Source organism: Sminthopsis crassicaudata, chromosome 3 (assembly GCF_048593235.1).
Source record: "Sminthopsis crassicaudata isolate SCR6 chromosome 3, ASM4859323v1, whole genome shotgun sequence".
Classification (NCBI taxonomy): Eukaryota; Metazoa; Chordata; class Mammalia; order Dasyuromorphia; family Dasyuridae; genus Sminthopsis; species Sminthopsis crassicaudata.
Genome location: NC_133619.1, coordinates 88,878,903 through 88,901,022, shown reverse-complemented (window position 1 = coordinate 88,901,022; position 22,120 = coordinate 88,878,903). Strand labels below are relative to the sequence as shown.

General features: G+C 34.5%; 1 protein-coding gene across 5 annotated transcripts in view; it reads right to left on the bottom strand.

The window, feature by feature from the left end:
- The window catches only part of ELF1 (E74 like ETS transcription factor 1), a 110,163-nt gene that overhangs the window by 37,193 nt on the left and 50,850 nt on the right, over positions 1–22,120 (bottom strand). For all 5 annotated transcript variants that reach the window (XM_074299199.1, XM_074299200.1, XM_074299201.1 and 2 more), the window contains one exon: positions 1,187–1,448. In XM_074299199.1, coding sequence (XP_074155300.1) covers positions 1,187–1,258 — 72 coding nt within the window. In that variant the 5' untranslated portion in view covers positions 1,259–1,448. The remainder of the gene's footprint in view (positions 1–1,186; positions 1,449–22,120) is intronic.

Here is a 22,120-nt window from a genome sequence, read left to right as displayed (position 1 = left end):
ATCTCTAAGTCTCAAAGTTCTATAATTCTATCACAAATAAATGACTCTTCTTCCTAAGAACGTCTCTCAAAAACCATAGCTTTCTGCCAATGTACACAAAATAGGGAATTTAAATTTACTGAGTGTTGACCATATGTAGGGCACTGTGTCAGATAATGGGGATTAAAAACAAAAAAATGTGGAGAGAAAAACAATTAGTTCCTACCAGGGAAGCGAGATAAATGAATATTATATTAAGGGAAAAGAAAGTAAAACAAGGGTAAATAAAAAGACCCAAATACAGCCAATTCCACCAGAAATCAAGCTTCCCCACACACACCAAAAAAAGTGCAAAAGATAAACATATTCAATGGATTCATGGGGGGAAGAAAGAGAGAAAGAGGAGGTGTGACAAAAATATTAACTCAATGATCAGTGCCTTTTAAAGAGCCAACAAATCGTTTTAGGCACATATTCACTTGCATATCTTGCATATCACCAAAGCAATATATAATCCTGTTAGAACTAAGAAGAATTTTTGAAAAAATTTGAAAAATTTGAAAAAACCCTTATTCTACAAATAAGGAAATGAGGCAGAGAAAAGACTGAATGGCTTGCCCAGAATCACATGGATTCATCTTTTAATTATATTATGGGGCATTATACAAACTGCCCATTTTTAATAAACATTTTATATAAGGGGGCAGCTAGGTGGCGCAGTGGATAGAGCACCAGCCTTGAATTCAGGAGAACCCAAGTTCAAATCTGGTCTCAGACACTTAACACTTCCTAGCTGTGTGACCCTGGGCAAGTCACTTAACCCCAGCCTTTAATTAAAAAATAAAAAATAAAATAATAAACATTATATAGAACACATTATGTAAGTTCATGATAGTTTTTTTTAAACCTTACTGACATGTATTTTATAATACTCAGCATGTAGGCTGAAATTTTCTAATTGCTACAAAATGTTATCTCAAACCCTGAAAATGGCTAACTTGAGGCAATAAATCAATTCGCCTGCCTATGACCCATATCAAAATTAAACGTTTGCAGTTCCTAAAACACTTTAGTTTCACTTTCATTGATAACTTCACTTGGTCTTTTTGTTTTTTAACCATATTTTTAAATTTCACATTTAAAAAATTACAAAATGCAAATAGAGAAGACAAAGATAATTAAATATAATTTCCTTTCTGTCTCATACCTGTTGCTCATCCTCCATGACGTTACTGGCAAATTCAAAGACTAGATCGTTCTGTTGTACAACAGCAGCCATAATAAAGTATTCCCCTTAATCCTTCATGAGAAAAGATTTCAAGTTCGAGTATCAGATGAAGATTTCAATATTCAACTTGCTGTACAAATCACAGGTGTCAAAAACACAAATTTTCTGGGTTTTCCAGTCTTTTAATATAAACAAAGGAAGCCTTCTATTGATTTATTTTTCTTCATTTAGATGTCTTCCCCTGAAAACAAAAACAAGTTACTTTATTAGCTTCCACTTAACATAGCATTTAATAATTAACATAGCAAGAGGAAGCCTTACCCCCCCCCAAAAAAAAGTTAAATCAATTCTAGGGGCACCTACCAATGAAAAGGATCGCACATAAATGAGGGACTTGGACTAGTTAGTCTCTGAGATGCCTTACAGCTATAAAACTATGTATGATCAAGTCAACCATATAATATTTACTTGTTTTTCATAAACATTTTCCCAAAATTGCATTATATCCATAATATTTTAATTTTAAAATATCTTTGATCAGCAAATATATAATTGCTACAAAGGCAATAATATACAAAATCAATTTATGCCTTCTACCTCATTTTTACCAACGAGGTCAATTACCCACTTAAAAGGAGCATGAGTAGAATCATTTTCCTTAGTAAAACATCCCTGCTCAGCCTGTCCTATAGATATAATAATTTTTATGTCATTTTCTGGTCCATTCTAAATATTTAAGTTTTCTTTACCTTACTGTAAATAAGCAGAAGACAAAAAGAACTTCAGGCCCTTAAGAAAAAATCTTCTGAGATACAAAATGGTGTAAAAATTAGTTACTGTGTTTTTCTGGTCTTCAATTTTTTTTTTTAAAATGTACTGAAATGTACCCTTATCTCCAGCACAGGCTTGTGAGTAACAGGAAGGAAACAGCACTGACCACGTCATGGCAAATTAGAACATGCAAAGAACTGCACATTATAATAAGAAAAGAGCATAAAGACAACTCAAGAACTAAAATAATTCTGAAAAAAATAGGTATATATTTATTATAAAACCTACCTCTGGATATATATATAAAAAGGGGAAAGGATTTTTAAATAAATCCTGAGGTATCATTGGTCATAAAATATGATATGAAATAAGTAGTATGAAAAATCAGAACACATTAACATTTACTGATTCTAAATGATATTTCAGATGATAGTACTCATATTAGCCAAGGAATAGAAAGATTGGATATTAATTCTTTAATTGTTTCTTATAGAGGAGAGCAGAGATCTAAAAAGACATGTTGATGTGATGAATCAGTCGCCCTCAAAACGTTGAAAAACTAACTAGATTGTGCCAAGTCATTTACCCTGTTTCTAATTTAAGTAAAGCTCATTTTGTCTATTTTCTAGATACCAGAGATCATCATCAAAAATATGGAATTCCCCAATTAGCAATTAAAACAAAATAAGAGATGAAAAAGAATTCACTCAAACACTATTTCCTAAACTGAGTTTTAATATAGAAAATTCCCAATATTTCAAATAGTCTTAAAAGTTGCTATAAAATTTTAGGCAAAGTGGAGAGAGGGGGAGAGTTTGTGTAACTCTAGAGAAATGTTCTTTCAAAATATGAAAATATGTATGTAACTATATGATATCCATACATACCAAATATTACAGAATTTATTTTTAAATTAGATTTACAGAAAAGTAAAGTTTTTATAACTTTGTATTCAAGAAAACACCAATTAAGAGTAAACCATGGCTGAGTCCTAGAGATCAGAGATGAAAGTTGCACAGTCCTTATCCTTAAAGGCTTACAATGAAATTAGTGGATAAGTGTGCACAGACAAGCACTAAGTTCATAAGCATGTTATCTTCAGAACAGAGCATAAGTTCCCTGAGGTTATGATAGGCAGGCTATAGAGAGGTGAAAAACAAGATAGTGAGAATACAGAAGGCAAGCAAAGCATAGTAAAGAAATTAAAAAAAAAAAAAAAAAAAAAGGTACAAAACAAATCCAGAGGAAAATCTATATCTCTATTCATAACAAAAACTAGTAAATTCCCAAAAAATCCACCACCCCCCAAAAATTAAACTATCTGGGAGTCAACAAGGCACATTCAGGATTGCAAAAATCAAACTACAAAATGTTCTTATAAAAATAAAAAATAATAAAAATTTGAAAAAAAAAATTTCTCAGCCTGTGCCCAACATCTCACTGTACAAACTGGCACAGGAGCTGGCCTGCCTCATTTTTACCCTGGACAAGTTTATCTTTCCTTAGACAGTCCACCCTCTCCAACCCTATAGTTTTTAAGACCCCTGCAGCTCATAATGAGTTATGTCTTAACTGCCACAGTCCTCTTCCTAGTCCTCTGTAGTATTTGACAATGTTCTCCAGGTTTTCAGGACAATGATCCATCTTGGTTCTCCTTCTACCTAGGTGACTATTAATTAGCTCCTCAATTTTCTTCATCATCTCATCCCTTTATACTCAAACCCTCCCTCCCTCTCCCTCTCCAGTCTCCCTACCAATACTGACCAAAGTCTATGTTGTATATGTTCTGTATATACCTCCTAATAGCTGGCAAAACTCTTCAAAGCCAGCACATTTTCACTTGTCTTTATAGCCAAAGACCTAACTAATACAATGTCTTACCCAGAGAGCAGGCCCTTCAATAACTCTTGAATCATTCATTTTCCTGATTGTCAAAACTCAAAATACATAATAAAAACAATCAGGAAAACATTTACTGCATAAAGCAATATATAGTCACAATTTAAAAGTAATCATTCCACTTCATAAGAGTCAAGGGAGAGAAAAAACTAGATGATTCTCTTATCTATATAGAGCAAATTTTTTTTTTCGATCTTCATAAATTCGTGTATAATATAGGGAGCTAGGGGCTTTCCCATGACAAGAATGGCTCACCTAGCTCAGAGTTTTAGCACTAAACCTGAAGGTGGCTTAAACAGAGATATCTCCTTCCAAAGAAGACAAAAATAACTAAGTCATTACTAGGTCACCCTGAAGAATGTGACTAATATCTTGGACAAGTTAGATATCAGAAATGTGGAAGGTGATAGGAAACCCTCGCAAAGAATAGCAATGATCACCCCACCAGGAAGCTCCCGTATTCCAGCTGCTGGGATACCATCTCAAGAAAAAAGAGAGGGGATCTAATTCAGAAGGGAAGTCATAATCCAGTTGCTATGGCAAAAGTGAGGCAAACGGGCAACCTGAAACTCAGCACCCAAATGTCATAGGCACAGCTGTATCAGCAAAGAGTCCTTAACCCACCCAGGAGGCAGGGGGGGGGCCAAAAAGTCCTACACTGGAAGCTGCTTGAGTCTTGACCCCCATCTGAATCTGAGTTATACTTCCCTTTTTTGTTTACTAGCTTAACTCCACCACAAAGTGCCTTTAATCCTGGCAGGGAGCAGATGGCAGCAACTGCCATGAAATAATGGAGAGGTTGAATTAACCCTCTGAATGACCCAAGACTCAGGACTTCTCCAAGATAATGCTTGTAGAGAAGTAAATATTTAGAGTTGCCAGGGACCACAAGTATCAATAAGCATAGACATAGGCAACTTCTAATAAAATATAAAATGTTTAACTTTCTCAGATACGATTCTCAGAAAGTTAAAGTAGAAGAATTGGTGGTGGTGATGCTTCAGTTGTTTTGTCATGTCTAATTCTTTGTGATCACATAAGTGGTCTGCCATTTCCTTCATCTACTCATTTGACAGATGAGGAAACTGGCAAACCTGCCCAGAGTCACACAGCTAGTAAACATCTGAGGCCACATTTTAACTCAGGAAGATGAGCCTTCCTGACTCCCAGGATTTGGCACCTACTCTGCTTCCTTGCAGCCCCCAAATAGAACCCTATGTCACAGTTTTCAGCAGTTACACAAAGTCAAAGAAAGAAATATTGGGGGGGAGGGGAAAGTAAAATTAACTGCAAGAAGTCAGAAAGATTAAATATTGAATCACAAAAATCAAATAATAAATTTGTAAACTTCATTGATGTGAATCCTTTTGGAAACTGTAAATTATGACTTTTTACATAGTACTCTATATATTATTTATTTTTCGATGATAAGATCTCAGATTCATAGACTACAAAAACATCTTTTTAAATCCATCCAATATTGCTACAAATCACAGGACTCTAGCATTACATGCAATGGGGAAACACTAGAAATTTCTCCATTAAATAAAAAAGAAAAGATGCCCCCTTTTCCCTGCTTTTATCTGATATAGTTCATTTTCCCTACTACTATTTGATATAGAAGCTAAAATTGTTAGCAAAAGCTAGCAAAAAGGAATTGAGGGGAACATAGGAACATAGGGGAACAAAAAAAAAAATCTGCTTTTGGTAGTTACCAATGAACCCTAGGGAATCAGGGAAAATTTAATTGAATAAGAAACTCAACAAATTTACAAATAAATTCACATAAATTATCAGCATGTTGTATAATTCCAAAAACTCAGGTCAAAAAATTTTTTTAAGATTCCTATTTAAAATAATTACAAATTACATAAAATACTTGGAGAACCACCTTAGACACACAAGGGAATTCTATGAATACAAATCCAAAATACTCTATTGAAAATATAGAATAAATGGAGAAATGTTATTGGTCATGTGAATACTAAGCCAATATAATAACAATTACAGCACTAAATTAATGTATTGCTTTTAGAAGATATCTAGCAGAAATCATATAGTAGTAGTTTGAAAATTTGGGAAAAGTTATTAAATAAATAAGAGAGAAGAGATCAAAGAAAATAGACAAATTTGAATATATAAAATTCAAAAGTTTTTGCATAAATAAAATCCTTCAAATCTGTAAGGCTGTTAAGTCCTTTCCCAGTTGACAAATGGTTAAAGAAAATGTATTGGCAGTTATGTAAGAAATCCAATTTTTCAATAGTCATGTGAGAGCCATTGCTCCAAATCGCTTAATGATTAGAGAAATACAAATTGAATCTACTCCGAAGTTCTACCTCACACCTATCAGATTGGCAAACAAAAGGAAAAAGTCAAATATATAACTTATGGGGAAATGGGCACAATGACATACTTTATTGAACCGTGAACTGATTTCACTATTTAGAAAGAGATTTCAAACTGTGCCTAAGCAGTCACCAAATTATGCATGTCCTATGACCTGGCAATACCACTACTATAGGCTTACAACTAAGATCACATAAAGAAGAAAAGGACCCAAATGTCCAAAAATATCTCTAGTGGCTCTTCTTGGTAGCAAAAAATTGATAACTAAGAGGATGATCATCATTTGGGGAATGGCTGAAGAAATTATGGCATATGAAGGTAATGAAATACTATTTTGCTATTAAAGTGTGGAAGTGAATAGTGTCAAGAGAAATATTGAAATACCTGTAAGAAGATCCAGAACATTTTATATGGTAACAGTATTGTGAAAATTTTGTTTGTAAAAGCCGTAAGTAATCTGATTAATTCACTAACCAATCAGCATTCCCTTTGAATGACAGTAATACAGCCTCTTATCCAAAATCAGATTTTTATTTTAATAAGCATATTAGTAAAACTACATATTGAATGTTATACTAATCAAACTATCAAGGTGGTACTTCATAAAGCTACACTAAATAAAAACAACTATTAGCCTATCAAGGGACTTCTTTCCTAGTCTCAAACATTATCAGAAAATATTGGTAGATGAATGGAATAGACAAAATAAGAATAATACTGAAATTTAAAATTTCAGTGTAAGATAAACCCCAAAGTATCAGCTAAGTAGTGAAGAACTCACTATTTGAGAAGAATTACTGGGAAAATTAAATTGGAAAAAAAATTCGGTAACTCCAAACATCAAGGTGACTTGAATATTAAAGATCACAACATGAAAAAAAAAAATTAGAAGTCCATCAAATACTTTTCAAAGCTGTAACTAGCAGTTAATTCTTAACCTAGCAAAGGATAAAAGTAATCACAAAAGATAAAATAAGGATAACCTGAAATTTAAAAGATTTTGCACAAGATACAGTGCCACTGGGATAAAAAGGAAAAAGTTAAATCAGTGAAAAAATACATTGTATCAAACATGTCTGATAAGTGTTTGATAATCAAATACTAATATACATAAAACCAAAAGCCTTTCTCCAATAAACAATTCTAAAAAGAATTGCAAACTGTTAACAACCACAAGGATTCCCCATATCACTAATGATAGAAGAAATAAAAATCAAAATAACTAAAGTTTCACCATACTCAATAAGTTAGCAAAAATGACAAAAATAGAAACAGCCAATGTTGCAAAGATTATGAATTAGTTCAACCACCAGTGGCAAGATAAGCAAATAAACTGCATTATTGTTAAATCTGAGAATTGGTCCAACCATTCTGGAAAGCAATTTGTTTTTTTGACACAGAGAGCCCAGTGCTAGGCAAATAACCAAAGGAGGTCAATGATTTTTTTTAAAGGTCCTATCATTCTTAATAGTAGCAAAAAGCTAGACAAAGTAGGTGATGATCTATTGGAGGATTTGTAAACAGTACTAAATGAATATAATGGAATATCACTGGTTTGTCCTCCTCAGAAATATGATGAACTATAAATGTGAAAGTGACAGACATGGTCATTTTGTTGATTAGTTGCATTTAATTATACTTTTCATACACCAGATGAATGGGAAAAACAATAGTCAGAAAAAGACTATTTTTACGCTTTTTTTTTTTTAAAAAGATCATTGGTGGATTAAAGTAGGCTGTTGTCTATTATCAAGAACGACTTGTACATAATAAGTGTATAAGCAGTATCATACAGGAAACAAACACAACAGAAGAGTTCATATAAGAAGCATAAAGGGTAATAGCTGCAAGTTACACAAAATATTTCAAAAACTGGGGAAAAGTGTTTTCAAAACACTGAATGAACCTCAATGGAGGATGTCAGAAAGATCTTGACAAGAACCACCTAGGATGAAAGACAAGGATTGGTTGTGGACTGCAAAGCACCGTGGAAGAAGAGAGATTATATTTCATAACACTTTTACTGACAAGTCAGCATGTCCCACACAATTTCAAGAAAAACATGAAGCAAAGGAAATAGCAACCATTTTGAGCCCACTCTCCTCAAGGATCAGGATTGGTACAAAAGAGTATGCCCTGGTTTGTAAAAGCTAGCAGATTTTAATGGCTTATCAATGATAATGAGGAGATAATGACACTAGAAAGATTTTAATTTTGGCAAATAACACTGGGAGAATAATCATTGGCTATTGGATATGGGTATAGCAGGAGAACCACAATAGCAAATATCTGCTGCTGATAGTACATTAGAAAAATTCCACCACCTTTTAGGAGTAGCCCCTAGAGCTCTAAAGAAAAGATGTAGCCAGCTGAACTCTAGGGTAAATCCAATCCTATTACTAGGTAAGGTAAAGGCTCGCCAATAGTGTCTCCCAGCGAAGGTAGTAGAAAAGGAGACTAGAGCTATAAAGCATCATGGCATGGAGATGGTCAGAAAATAGTGGGTACACTAAAGGCACTGGGGGAAAAAAAAGGCAAAAGGTGATGAAAGCCTTATTAGCCACATGACTAGAGAGCAAGGCAGAATAAAAAGATCTGACAACTGACTGGATATATATATTAGAAACCAAGAATCATACCAAAGGTGAAAACCTGGGTGACTGGGAAAATCCTCTCAAAAAGAACCAGGGCAAGTTGAAAAGAGGGGTGTAGATGAGAGATCGCCATTTTCTATCAAGACCCCTTAGATGTAATTGACAGCTTATATAATATAGCTGGATTTCAACAAGATGTCTGGCAGATTTTAGAAAAACCTGTAAAGATTTTAGAACTGTTGTTAAGTGAAGTGAGCAGAACCAAGAGAACATTGTACATAGGAACAAGAGTATATGATGATCAACTGTGATGGACTTTTCAAGTCAGGTGATTCAGGCTGATTCCAAAAGAGTTGTGATGGAGAGAGGCATTCACATCCAGAGAGAATTAAGGAGATTGAATGTGGATCAAAATATGGTATTGTTGTTGTTTGTTGTTTTCCTTTCTTGTGTTTTTTTTTCCCCTTTTGATCTCTTTTTTTTTTTTTTTTGGGGGGGGGAAGGGTTGAGGAGGATAACTCAGCATGACAAATATGGAAATACATTTAGAACTGCCCACATGTTTAACCTATACTGGATTGCTTAGTTGTCTTGGCAGGGAAAGAGGGATAAAAATTTGGAACACAAGATTTTTGCAAAGGTGAACATTGAAAATTATCTTTGTGTGTATTTGGAAGAATAAAATACTATTAATAATGTTCAGCAGGATCAGGATATTCTTATGGACAAAATAGAGGTGTGAATTCTTTAGTATAGTGAGCCAGTTTCAAAATTGGATGAGTAGAACCTGGAACTCAGAATAATGCAATCTAGTTTTAGAATTTAGAAGATCAACTTAAACAAGTCATATAATTTCTCTACTTTAGCTCCTACCTGTTAATGCAGACTGTTTTAACTCTTTTAAACTCTTAAAGATTTTACAACCTAGGAAAACCTCTAGTCCTCCATGCCTGTGCCAACACAGTGCTGAATGGACAGGCCTTGAACCTAGTGGTAGACTATATGAACCTTTAGCATTTGAGACCACCTTGAGTTTATTTCAGATTGGAAATTTTAATGTTTAATATCATCCTGAATTTGTCACAGGATTGTCATGAAAATTAAACGAGAAATGCATTTAAAATACATTAAAAAGAAAAAGATATCCATTTCAGTTTTGAATATGCTGAATTTAAAACATCTATAGGATATCCAGCTCAAAATGTCAAGGAGACAGCTGGCTATTTATGACTGGAGCTTGAGGGAGAGAGTAATTAAGATAAGATGGAGAGGTCACTAGAAAGAACAGATATATAGAAGAGGACCTACAAGAAAGCCTTAATGGGGGGCAGGATCTGAATAATAATCCAGCAAAGGAAATGAGAATGAGCAAGTGGACCAAAAGCCAAGAGAAAACTGTATCATAAAACCCCAGCAGAGTAATCATGAGGAAAGGGGAGTGAACAGAATCAAAGGCTAGAGAGAGCACCAAAGATCATCCCAGCTTCTTGGACAGGGAGGATCAGGACTCTGTCAAGCTCTACGGAACAACTGGTTATTTACACAGCAGAAGTACCAGGTTAGAATTCTAGCTTGTCCACTTGCCACCTGTGTGACTTTGGAGAAATTACTGAAGCTTTTTAGATCTCAATTTGTTTACTTGTAAAATAAGTGAGTTGGACTAAATTACCTAATTTCCCCTTCCACCTCTAAATGTGTGATTCTAAGATAACTGAGCCCATGGGATTTTGATGAGCTCCCTGAAAAGATTTGAATGATTTGAATCTGATTTGAATGATCCAACAAAGAAAAATGAATTTGGGCAGGCAAAGGGAAGATTTCCTAGGAAATCTGGGACTTGAATGGCAGAAATTACATTTACAGCAAAGTTTTATACAATATGACAAAATAAGCTCTGAATGGATAAGCAACCTTGACGTAAAAGACCACATGTTTGTTTAAGACAAACAAATACTGGAGAACAGAACATGTGCAGTAGTTTAGGAGGAGAATTCATAACCAAACAAGGTATAGAGTAAAGAATATACACAAAATAGGTAATAAAGGGATTTGGATCAATGATATCTGAAGTCTCTTGCAATTCTAAAATGATTGCCTCATGAATCATGAACCAACTTAGAAAATATAAACAGTAACATAGAGAAAAACAATTCTAACGATGTCAAAATTCAACAACCATGAAATGAAAAATCTTAACATAAGACTGATGAAAAGGTATACTTGCCTTTTTTCCCCCAAAGGTGGTAGAATATGCTATCAGACATGATCAATGTGTTAGCTTGTTTTATTTAAATGTATTATTAGAAGGGAAGCATTGGGAAATGATATTTCTATAAAGCACCAATTAAACATTTTTAAAAATGTCAGTCTTTTACTTATAGTAGATTGTTTACACACTAAATATCTTTAGAGTCAGAAAAGAAAGGTATTTGAATACCAATGATTTTCAAAAAGCTGCTCCAAAATGTCAATAATCTAACTGATAACTACTCCCTTCCATCAGAAAAGTCTTCTAAGGAAAATAAATATCTATGATATGTAATGTTAACATGCTAGGATCCTCTTCAATGGTATAGATAATACCATTATCTATAAGAGCTGATAATCATTAAAAGTTCATGTACATGCTGTGTTAAGATTTTCACAAAAATACCAATTATTAAGTGATTGTTTGAAAATAATCTCCAGCTGTACTGATATACAGAAATTATCCAATTTCCTAAACTACACATAAAAAAACTAAAGTTTCCAACTTGGAAAATTTAAATTATAGTTATAATGCTTCTCATTATAATGGGCTATAATAGGTATTATTTGACCAATGCGTATTCCACTGTATGAGTGTTGCTCAAAATATCGCAACAGTTTCTTATCTCTTTATGAAAAATCCTTTCAACAACAAAATCAATTAAGGCAAACATCAGAACTTTCCAAGTAAAACATTGCAAATGATCATTTGAGTCAGTACTTCATTACTCTAAGGGCTTGCCCATATTGAAACTTAAAAGAATTAGTAGAACTTTCAGGATTAATTATTCCAACACTCTTATTTAATAGATGGGAAAACTCAGTAAGGTCACCAACATTCTTCCAAATCATATAACTAGTGAAACAGACTTCTAGATTTAGTGATTCTATTTTAATAATTATTCCTAGCAACTTTTTAAGCAATATATTCAGAAAGGTAAATAATAGAAACAAGTCAAAAGCAAAAAGCAATAATTCCTTTAAATGAATATAGTAAAAAATGTGAGCAGCAGAATAATTCCATAAATTATAGTACTCCTTTGACTCTATTAAACTAAAAATGCTTTCTACATTGTTTTCTATGTTAATCCTGACAACACCCTCATGAGGAAAACATAGCAAGTAATTTTCAAACATATTTTTGCTCAGAGACACTAACATAGAAGGATGAAACTAATTACTCCCAAGGTCACAAGACAATTAATTATAAAGTTGGATACTTCCAGACTATTATCTTTCACTGTTAATAATGCTTTTTTCCTAATCTCTGCCATATTCTCTCCATCTACTAGTTTAACACAAACACTTGAGAAAGCATGTATGTAAAAAGTCTAGTATATAGCTTCATATGTAAGTCATTAAAATATTTTTAATACTTTTAAAATAAAAGCTTAGATTTCTACTTCTTCAGCTGGGACTAATGTACACATTGCTAAATACTGCAGAAATACTTAACTTAATAAGGACAACTTAAAAGAACTTATCAAAATGAGGTCACAGAAAAGCTTTTTGCTTGGACTGCTCTTGTGATAAGTAATTTGCTAAAACAAGGGCAGTTCTAATCCTGCAATTCTCAGAGAGGAGAAAGCACCCTTTAGTGCATGAGCCTTAGCTGGTTAGCTTAAATTAAACTATTCCATAAATCAAACAGGAGAAACCAGCTTCAATGTTATCGACACCAGGCTCCAATGGTCTCTCAAGGACTACTGACTGTGTCTTCTCTAACCTGCCTTTTGATACCTTCTCAATTCAGAGAAGGGGACCCTATACACACACACCCAGGGGGGAGGAGAGGTGCGTTCTCCCCTAACATCACTTGTGGTATCCTGCATGTAGGTTTTTTAAAATCAGGATTTAAGTTTTCCTTTCTCATTCATCGAAAAGTTGGAACACCTTGAGCTTCCTGAAAATGCAAAACGTAAATTTTTGTAGAAGAAAAACAATGTTTTTAACTATGGGTAGGGGCTACCCTCCTGTCACCTCCCCCTCACCAGCTCAGCAAACAAAGATCACAATCCTTCCAACCTGAAGAGGGCCTGAGCAACTGTAGCAATCTTACCTTTGCTTTGACCACCCTAATTGTTAAAATATCAGTGAGATCCAAGAGAAAAAATCGGTTCCCCTTCAAAACTTTCTCCTTTCCCTGACGCCAAGCTGAACAGCCCCAGAACTCTTGGGGCCAAATTGCAATGACTCACGGTCCAGACCTGAAATTCCAGTTCTTTTGCATTGCTCTAGCTTTCCTTCATCTGCCTGCCTGGCCTACCTGGTATCCAATTACACAGTACCAGCATTTGTAGCACCTTGCAAAACAGCGCAACATATCACATACCTAGATCTGTCTATACCTGTTGGGTCTCAGAATTAACCCTTTAAAAGACTGATTCTAAAAAAGAAACTCCTAGCAAAAATCTATAGTATGCAAGGACAGTTATACTCACATGGTCACTAAGAAATAGTTTATTTCATAATAGATAAGTGGTCAAAGGAAACAAACTTTTTTTAAGTTACAAACAATTTTAAAACCATATGAAAGACTGGTTCATAACTGATCATCAGGAGATATGTAAATTAAGACAACTCCAATGTTTTGGCCAAAGAAGATGAAAACAGTCAATATTAGAAGGGCTTCAGAAAGACAAACATTAAGCACTATGGTGGAGTTGTAAATGGATCCAATTTTTCTGGAAAATAATTCAGAATTACAAAAATCAATAATCCTAACTTTGGCTCCAGGGATCTCCTATACACATTCAAGTCAAGAGGAGGGAAAAACCACATGTATCCTAAAACATTCACAACCAATTCCTCCTTGATAAATAAACTAAATAATACTACAATAATGAATAAACTACGTTATTTCTAATTTTCTATTTAGTTCAAACAAAGATCAAACTTTCAGAAAACCATAAGAAAACAGAACACAGATTTAATGCTAGAAAGCATCTCAGAGGACATATACTCCAACTCATTCATTTTACAGGACACAAAACTGAGTCCTAGGGCTGTTAAGGGCTTTGCCAGGGAAGCAGAGCTTAGACTTGTATGAACTGATATATAGTGAGGTAAGCAGAATTATTGGGTAGGGATGGGGATCAGTCTGGTGATTTCATTCTTTCAGGGAATTCTCAACTGAGGTAACTCCCTCAATCAATACAACTTCACTTTCTCTATGAATTCAAAGTGACTTGTTTAAAACTACCAGGACTATTAGAAGTGGAAGCTGAAGCCAAGTTTTCCTGAATTTCAAGGCTGGTTCTCTGTCCACTCAGTTATGCTGCCTCACAAAATAAATGAATTTATATATAACATACACATACACACAAACACATATTATAGCAAGAATGTAAAATTAAAACACTAAAATCAAGTAAAATGCTGAGTAATGTGAATGACTAAAAATGAACAGATAAGAAAATGAACTTTCCTCCTTTATTTAGTAAATTAACATCTACATAAGTGATTTTCAGTTGTCTTTTTAACAATTTTTCTTCATTATAATGGAGCACATGGGAGGAAATTGATATGACTAAGGTTAAAACTTAAGACAAAAAGCTTGTCACATTCAAAGGAAAGGATTTTTTTTAATTAAAAAAGCAACATGGCTCAAATGTTTTCTTCAGAATAAAGAGATTAATAACCAAAACTATATTCAATATCGTGTTTCTCATGATGCCTCTGAATCAAACAAGAAAAAACTTTTCCTCTCATGGGAATCCAAAACAAACCTGTGACAAGAATGCACACCATTCAGAACACATAAACCACATAAACATATTAAAATGTCCTCACAGCAAACCTGTTTGAGCAGTCAAAACAAAGATTTTTTCCCCCCTGAAAACAGGAACTAGCCTGTAAGAAACAGCCAAAGTATGCTTGCAAAAGTGGTTTGGGGTTTTTTTTGGTTCTTCCATTTGTATGTATCAGCAAAATCTTACTTATAATGTCTGATCTGTTGGCAGTCACCTAATACAATAACTTTCACAGATAAGAAAACTTAAGCCCAGAGAAGGGAATACATTTAAATTGTCTAAGGGTCACATAGCAAATTAGTAACAAATTAAAGGCTTAGTTTGTTAAATCCTGGAGCTCAGATTTCATGATATGGAGTCCAGAACCAACACACACCCACATACCACCCCCCTCCACAAGAATGTCCCCCAAAACACAGATTTTGAACTGAAGGATTTTATAAAATTAAAGCCAACATATAAGTATATCCATGCTTTCATTAATGTGGGCTCTCCTCCCACCTCTGCCAATGGTAATAATTCATCCTTAGATGGTCTTAAAAATTCATCCTGCAGCCAGTCTGATGGTGTGAATCTCTAGACAGGGATAAAGCACTCACTTAGATTAGCCCCTACCCACAGTATTCTGCACCCAATAGGCACTCTAGACTTGATGATAATGGATGACTTCTAAGGTCCTTTTCCAGGTCTAGAATTCTATATGTGAATTACTGAATGATACCTTCTCTGTCTGGATATGCATTTGAAGATCATCAACAGCCACCATCCATTGCCTTTACTCCTACATACTTAGAACAGCTGGAGTAAAAATGATACCAAATGGATTATCAACTTATGTTCCATAACTTCATTTGGACCCTTATGAAGGCAAAGCAATCCTTTTTCACTTCCCTAATTGCTTCAGGATCCCTCTTAGCACAGCAGCTTTTCCAAATTTTTTTATCTTTTCTCAAACTTCCCATGGCTCACTCTAATACCTACCAATTTCTCAGCTAACTACTTTACCCCATACTTTACTAGACAAAAATTGAAGCCATTTGCCCAGAGCTTCTCCTTTACCCCTGACTTACATAAAGAAGTGGTCTTTCTCTTGCCAAGAGAAGCCCCCACAGGCAAAAGTGACCCCACTCCAATGTCTTCTGACAGACTGATGGCCAGCTCCATCATCCCTACCTTCTCACTCATCTTCAATCTCTCCTCATCTAGAGACTATTTCTCTATCTCCTACAAACATATTCATGTCTCACATTCTCAAAACATTTCTCAATCCACCCATCCCCACTAAGTTATCTTCCCACATCTCTTCTCCCTTTTGTGTATAAACTCCTTAAGATGGTCTCCCACTTCTTTTTTTCACTCTCTCCAGTCTGGTTTAGGACCTGCCCTCTCCAAAGTCATTAACTGTCAATAGCCTGTGTTCATTCCTCAAACTTCCCTGCAGCCTCAGACACTCTAAATCCCCCTCCTCTCTCTAGGTCTCCAGGACATTTTGCTGGCCTCCTCTTAGCTGTCTGACCACTCTTCAGTCTCCTTTACAGACCTTTATTCAGAGAATAACCACAGAAGCCTGTCCTGGCCCTTCTTTTCTTCTACATTATTTTACTTGGTGATTTTTATCAGCTCCCATAAATTCAATTATTAGCCTCAGGGAAATAATTCTCAGTCCTGACCTTCAGACTGCGATTTGTCAGTGCTGTCATCTAGGCTTCACACTCAGCTCCTTGCTCTCATTTCCCCAGAGCCAAGCAGATGTCCTCTAACGAATGTCACCCTCTTAACATTTCTTGCATACAGCTCCTTCCTCCTGCTTGGAGTGCTCTCTCCCCTCAATTCTGCCTCTGACCATTTAAAATCCCCTCTTTTACAATTAGCCTTTCCAGATTCTCCCTTACTGCCAAAGCCTTCCCTCTCCCTCCAATTTCTCCTGTATCCATTTTGTTTGTACAATGGTATTCATGTGCTATCTCCCCCATTGCACCACAAGCTCTTTGAAAGCAGAAGGTTGCCTTTTATTCTAATCTGTACCCGTCTGCCTAGCACACAGTAGGTCCTCCCCATGGCTTCACCTAAAAACTACCTACATATATTCTGTATATTATTATCATCATCACTATTATATGTTTGTTGCTTCTTGGAAGCAATGACCATTTCTTATTTGTCATCATAATTCCAGATACCCAGCATATAAGCAGGTGTATAAATGCCTCTAAAATAACATGCAAACTGATAAATGGTCAAAGGATATGAACACTTTTCAGATGAAGAAATTGAAACCATAGTAGTCATATGAGAAGATGCTCTAAATCACTATTTAAATCACCTCTCAGATTGGCTAAGATCACAGGAAAAGATGATGACAAATGTTGGAGGGGATGTGGGGAAGCTGGGACACTGATACATTGTTGGTGAAATTTTGAATGGATCCAATCATTCTAGAGGGCAATTTGGAACTATGCTCAATGTTATCAAACGGTGCATGCCCTTTGACCCAGCAGTATTAGTACTGGGCTTATAATCCAAAGAGATCTTAAAGGAAGAAAAGGGACCCAGATATGCAAAAATGTTTGTGGCAGCCCTATTTTTGTAGTGACCAGAATGGATGCCCATCTGTTGGAGAATGGCTGAATAAATTGTGGTATATGAAGGTTATGGAATATTATTGTTCTGTAAGAAATGACCAGCAGAATGATTCCAGAGAGGACTGGAGAGACTTACATGAACTGATGCTGAGTGAAATGAGCAGGACCAGAAGATCATTATATACTTCCAACAACAATACTATATGATGATCAATTCTGATGGACATGGCTTTTTCCAACAAAGATAATTGATGTCAATCAATCTGATGAGTTTCAAACATCTGGTGATGAAGAGAGCCATCTACACCCAGAGAGGCCTGTGGGAACTGAATGTGGTTCACAACATAGCATTTTCACTCTTTTTGTTATTGTTTGCTTGCATTTTATCTTCTTTCATTTTTTTCCTGTTTGATCTGATTTTTCTTGTGCAGCAAGATAACTGTATAAATATGTATGCATATATTGGATTTAACATATATTTCTACTATGTTTAATATATATTGAAAGGGAAAGGAAAATTGGAACACAAGGTTTTGCAAGAGCCAATGTTGAAAATTATTCATGCATATGTTATGAAAATAAAAAGATTTAATTAAAAAAATTAAAATAATGGATGCAAGTCAAAATTATTAAAGACAGGAACAGATCCATATCCAACAATGAAAGACAGCAATATCTACGTAAACTAATCAATTGGTACTATAACCAGATGTTTAAAAAACCTTTCTTTGAGAAAAGAGCCAGTCCCTTCAAGAAACTAACCATCTGCTAAAGGGGATGGGGGGGGGAAGAAAGGGGGAGAGAAACATAGCAGACATAATATAATCAACAATACAAGACAGTACTTAATTATAAAGTCTGATCTACATGCTAAATGCAAGGAAGGGGGATGTGAGCAGTAGTAATCAAGGAATACTTGATAAAAAGCCGTGTAACAGGCTAGGCCTTGAAAGAGGAGTTGGATAGAGGAAAAGGGCAAGAAGGATAGGATTCTGAAGAACAATGTAGATGAAGGTGGAAATGGCCATGGCATGTTCCTGAGACATGCTCATCCTGGTAAGAGGAGAAGGCTTGGTTTAAAGAGGAAGTAAAGTTAGGTAAATAAACTTGGATCCATAAGATCACAAGATTTAATATTTGTAGAGGGATTTATATAGATCGTCTAATCTATCATTTCATCTCACAAATGAGAAAAACTAAGTGAACTGACCATGGTAACATTGGTAAGAAATATCAAAACTGGGATTTGAATATAGGTCTTCTGATTTTACGACCAATTTGTTTTTAAAACCACAACATCAATTATGAACTACTTTGAAAGTTCAAATAGGTAAGGTTAGGAAAAATGAAACCATTGAAGACTGCTTATGAATTTTTGTTTTGTTTTGTTTTCTTGTTTGCTTAGTCCATGTTGCTTATGACTACACAAAGGTCAAGGCATATCACATGTTTATACCTAATCCATGTGTGGTTTATCTCTTTACAAATTAACTACTCAATGTTATGGAATATTATTGTGATTAAGATGATTTTAGATAGGCCTGGAGAGACTTACATAAATTGATACTAAGTGAAATGAGCAGAACCAGGAGATCATTATACACTTCAACAACAAGATTTAAGAAGTCAATTCTGATGGATGTGGCTCTCTTCAATAATGAGATGAACTAAATAAGTTCCAATTATTCAGTAATGAAGAGAACCAGCTACACCCAACGAAAGAATGGGAAAATTTCTGTTGTTGCCTGCTTGCATTTTTGTTTTCCTTCTCAGGTTATTTTTACCTTATTTCTAAAACCAATTTTTCTTGTGCAGCAAGATAACTGTATAAATATGTATATTGTGTTTAACATATACTTTAACATATTTAACATGTATTGGTCTACCTCCCATCTAGGGGAGGCAGTGGGGAGGAGGGGAAAAGCTGGAACAGAAGGTTTTGTAAGAATCAGTGTTGAAAAATTACCCATGCCTATCTTTTAAATAAAAAGCTAAAATAAAAATTAAAAAAAAAGAAAGCTTTATTTCTATATTCATTTTACAACTTATCTGACATAATAAGTAAGCTATTTGATTAAGCTTTTTTGTGTATATCACAAACTGTCCCCTTTAAATTTTCATTTGGTACTGATTCATTAAAGTCATTCCAGTATCTCCTATCGAGGCATAAAGATCACCCTGGGTTTTTCAAAGTTACATAAGGAAAGCACAAATTCTAAGCAGTTCTACAGCAAAGTCTGATGAATAGACCTGGTAGTGGACAAGGTCCCTAACAACCTACCTAATTAAGTTCAGAAAGACTCTTCTCTAAGACAGGGGCAGGCAATAAATCTTTCAGTTACAGCAACACTAAGACTGTCTTATTAAAGTGACACAAAAGTCACAATTTGAATCTGTGACAGAACTCTCCATGTATGGTGTTTTCTCTATATAAGCTACTTAAAGAAGTGATTCCCAAGTCAATTTTCAAACACTGTCCTGGAGCATTTCATAATTAAAAAAATAAAAACCCAGGGAATCAGGAATTGTAGAAGAACCATGCTATAAACTCCAATGATATGTTGATAAGTATTGTATTCCTTCCCTTTTCAATGGATAAGAGAGAGGATACAAGGAGGAAGAAAATACCAAACTGAAAATAAAAAAAACAAACTCCAGTGATAAATTGTCAAAAAATTAGGAATCACTGCCACATAATGGTTTTTCATCTGTCACTCAACATACAAAAGGTGCTTTGCTGATATCAAATATTAAGAGTTTTGACACTAGGAAATTTGTGAAACTGGTAGATTGGATATATTCCAGAACTTGCATGTGTGAACTAGTCTTGCTAATTCATGTTAAATATTCTGAAACTTTACCACAGAAATCTTATTCAGCTTAAATCATTGTCAAAGTCAAAGTTCACCGCCTCATAAAGTCTGCTGCTTAAAAGCTATTTCTATTGGCCTGGAAGAGTGGAATATTTAATCCACAGACAGTCATGTTTGTGAAAATTCTGGTTTATATCAAGTGGTCAAAACTATGTCCTCAGATCATTCCTTTATTAAAAATATAGTTTGGCTTTAATAATTTAATGGCATTACCTAAATTACTTTTATGTAGTTTGCACTAAAGACTTTTAAGGAATTTGAATCAATTCAGCCAATAGAACAAATGACTGCAATTAGATTTCCCTTAAATTCCCATAAATTGCAAATTACTTTTGATATAAAGAAAATTCAGGAAAAAAAAATGATTAATACATCCAAAAAATTTTTAGTATAGATACTCCACACCCACAGAATTTCTACCTCTAGAAAGGACTCTAGGGAGATATCTTCTCATACCTCTTGGGGCCATTCTTGTACTTTCTAATTTTACAATATTCATCCCAACTGTTTTATGGTCCCCTTTCCTTTCATTTAATAGAGTCAATTCTTCACATCCATAGAATTTCTGCCTCTGGAAAGGAGTCTAGGAAGATATCTTCTCACATTGCTTCCTTGAAGCCATTCTTATTCTTTATAATTCAACAATATTCATTTCTATTGTTTCCCTTCCATTTGTATTATTATAATCATTGGGTATATTGTTTTTCTACCTCCTTATTTTACTTACAACTACTTTCTCTGTTATTCTTAAGAAATATTCCCTGAGGATGTGAGAAAACTAGGACATTAAATGCATCATTGGTGGAGTTGAGAACTGATTCAACCATTCTAGAGAGCAATTTGCAACTATCCCCTGAGTGCTATAAAACTGTCCATACCCTTTGTTCCAACATCATTATTACTAGGTCTGTATGCCAATGAGATTATAAAAGAGAAAAAAGGACCTACATGTTCAAAAATATTTGTAACAATTCTTTATGGGAAGCCAAGGAATTGAAGAATGGCTAAGTGCATTATAGTATATGAATGTAATGAAATAATATTGTTCAATAAGAAATGATGAGCAGGCAGATTTATGAAAGGTATAATATGACTGATAATCCTGATGCTGAATGAAGTGAGCAAAACCAGAACACTGTACACAGTAACAAGATTACATGATGATCAACTATGTTAGACTGAGCTCTTCTCAGCAGTACAATGACCGAAGACAATTCCAATAGAATTGGGAAGAAAAATGCCATCCACATCTGAAACTGAATGAGGCCTAACAGAACTATTTTTACCTTTTTTGTTTTTTCTTTCTCATGGTTTTCCCTTTTTGTTCTGATTTTTCTTTCCCAAGACTAATATGGAAATATACTTAAAATGATTATACATGTATAATCAATACGAGATTGCTCGAAATCTTATGAAAATGAATGCTATCTTCACATGTAATTAGAAAAATAAAATAGCATTCAGAAAATTAAATGTAGAAAAAACATTCCCTCAACAATATTAATAAAGTTAACTTTGTATATAAGCTTTTTTTTAAAAGGTTAAAAGATGCTTTCAAATCTTACATGAAAACAAACAGATTTATCTTGCCAATAAAGTCTGCCCTTGACATATAGCAAGAACACCTGGATATAAATTATTGGCACTGTTCCTACCTCTGCCATTAAAGTCACATATGTTATCATAGCTTTTACCACTCACACCCAAGGCAATGAGACTGAAAAGACAGCAGAGCTCTAAACAAATGTGGAGCTTCGCTTTTGGAGCTAAGTGTTCAAAGGCTGAACAAGACAATAATCTATAAAAGCCATGAACAGTTTAATAAATTGAAGGGCAGGCATTCCATAAG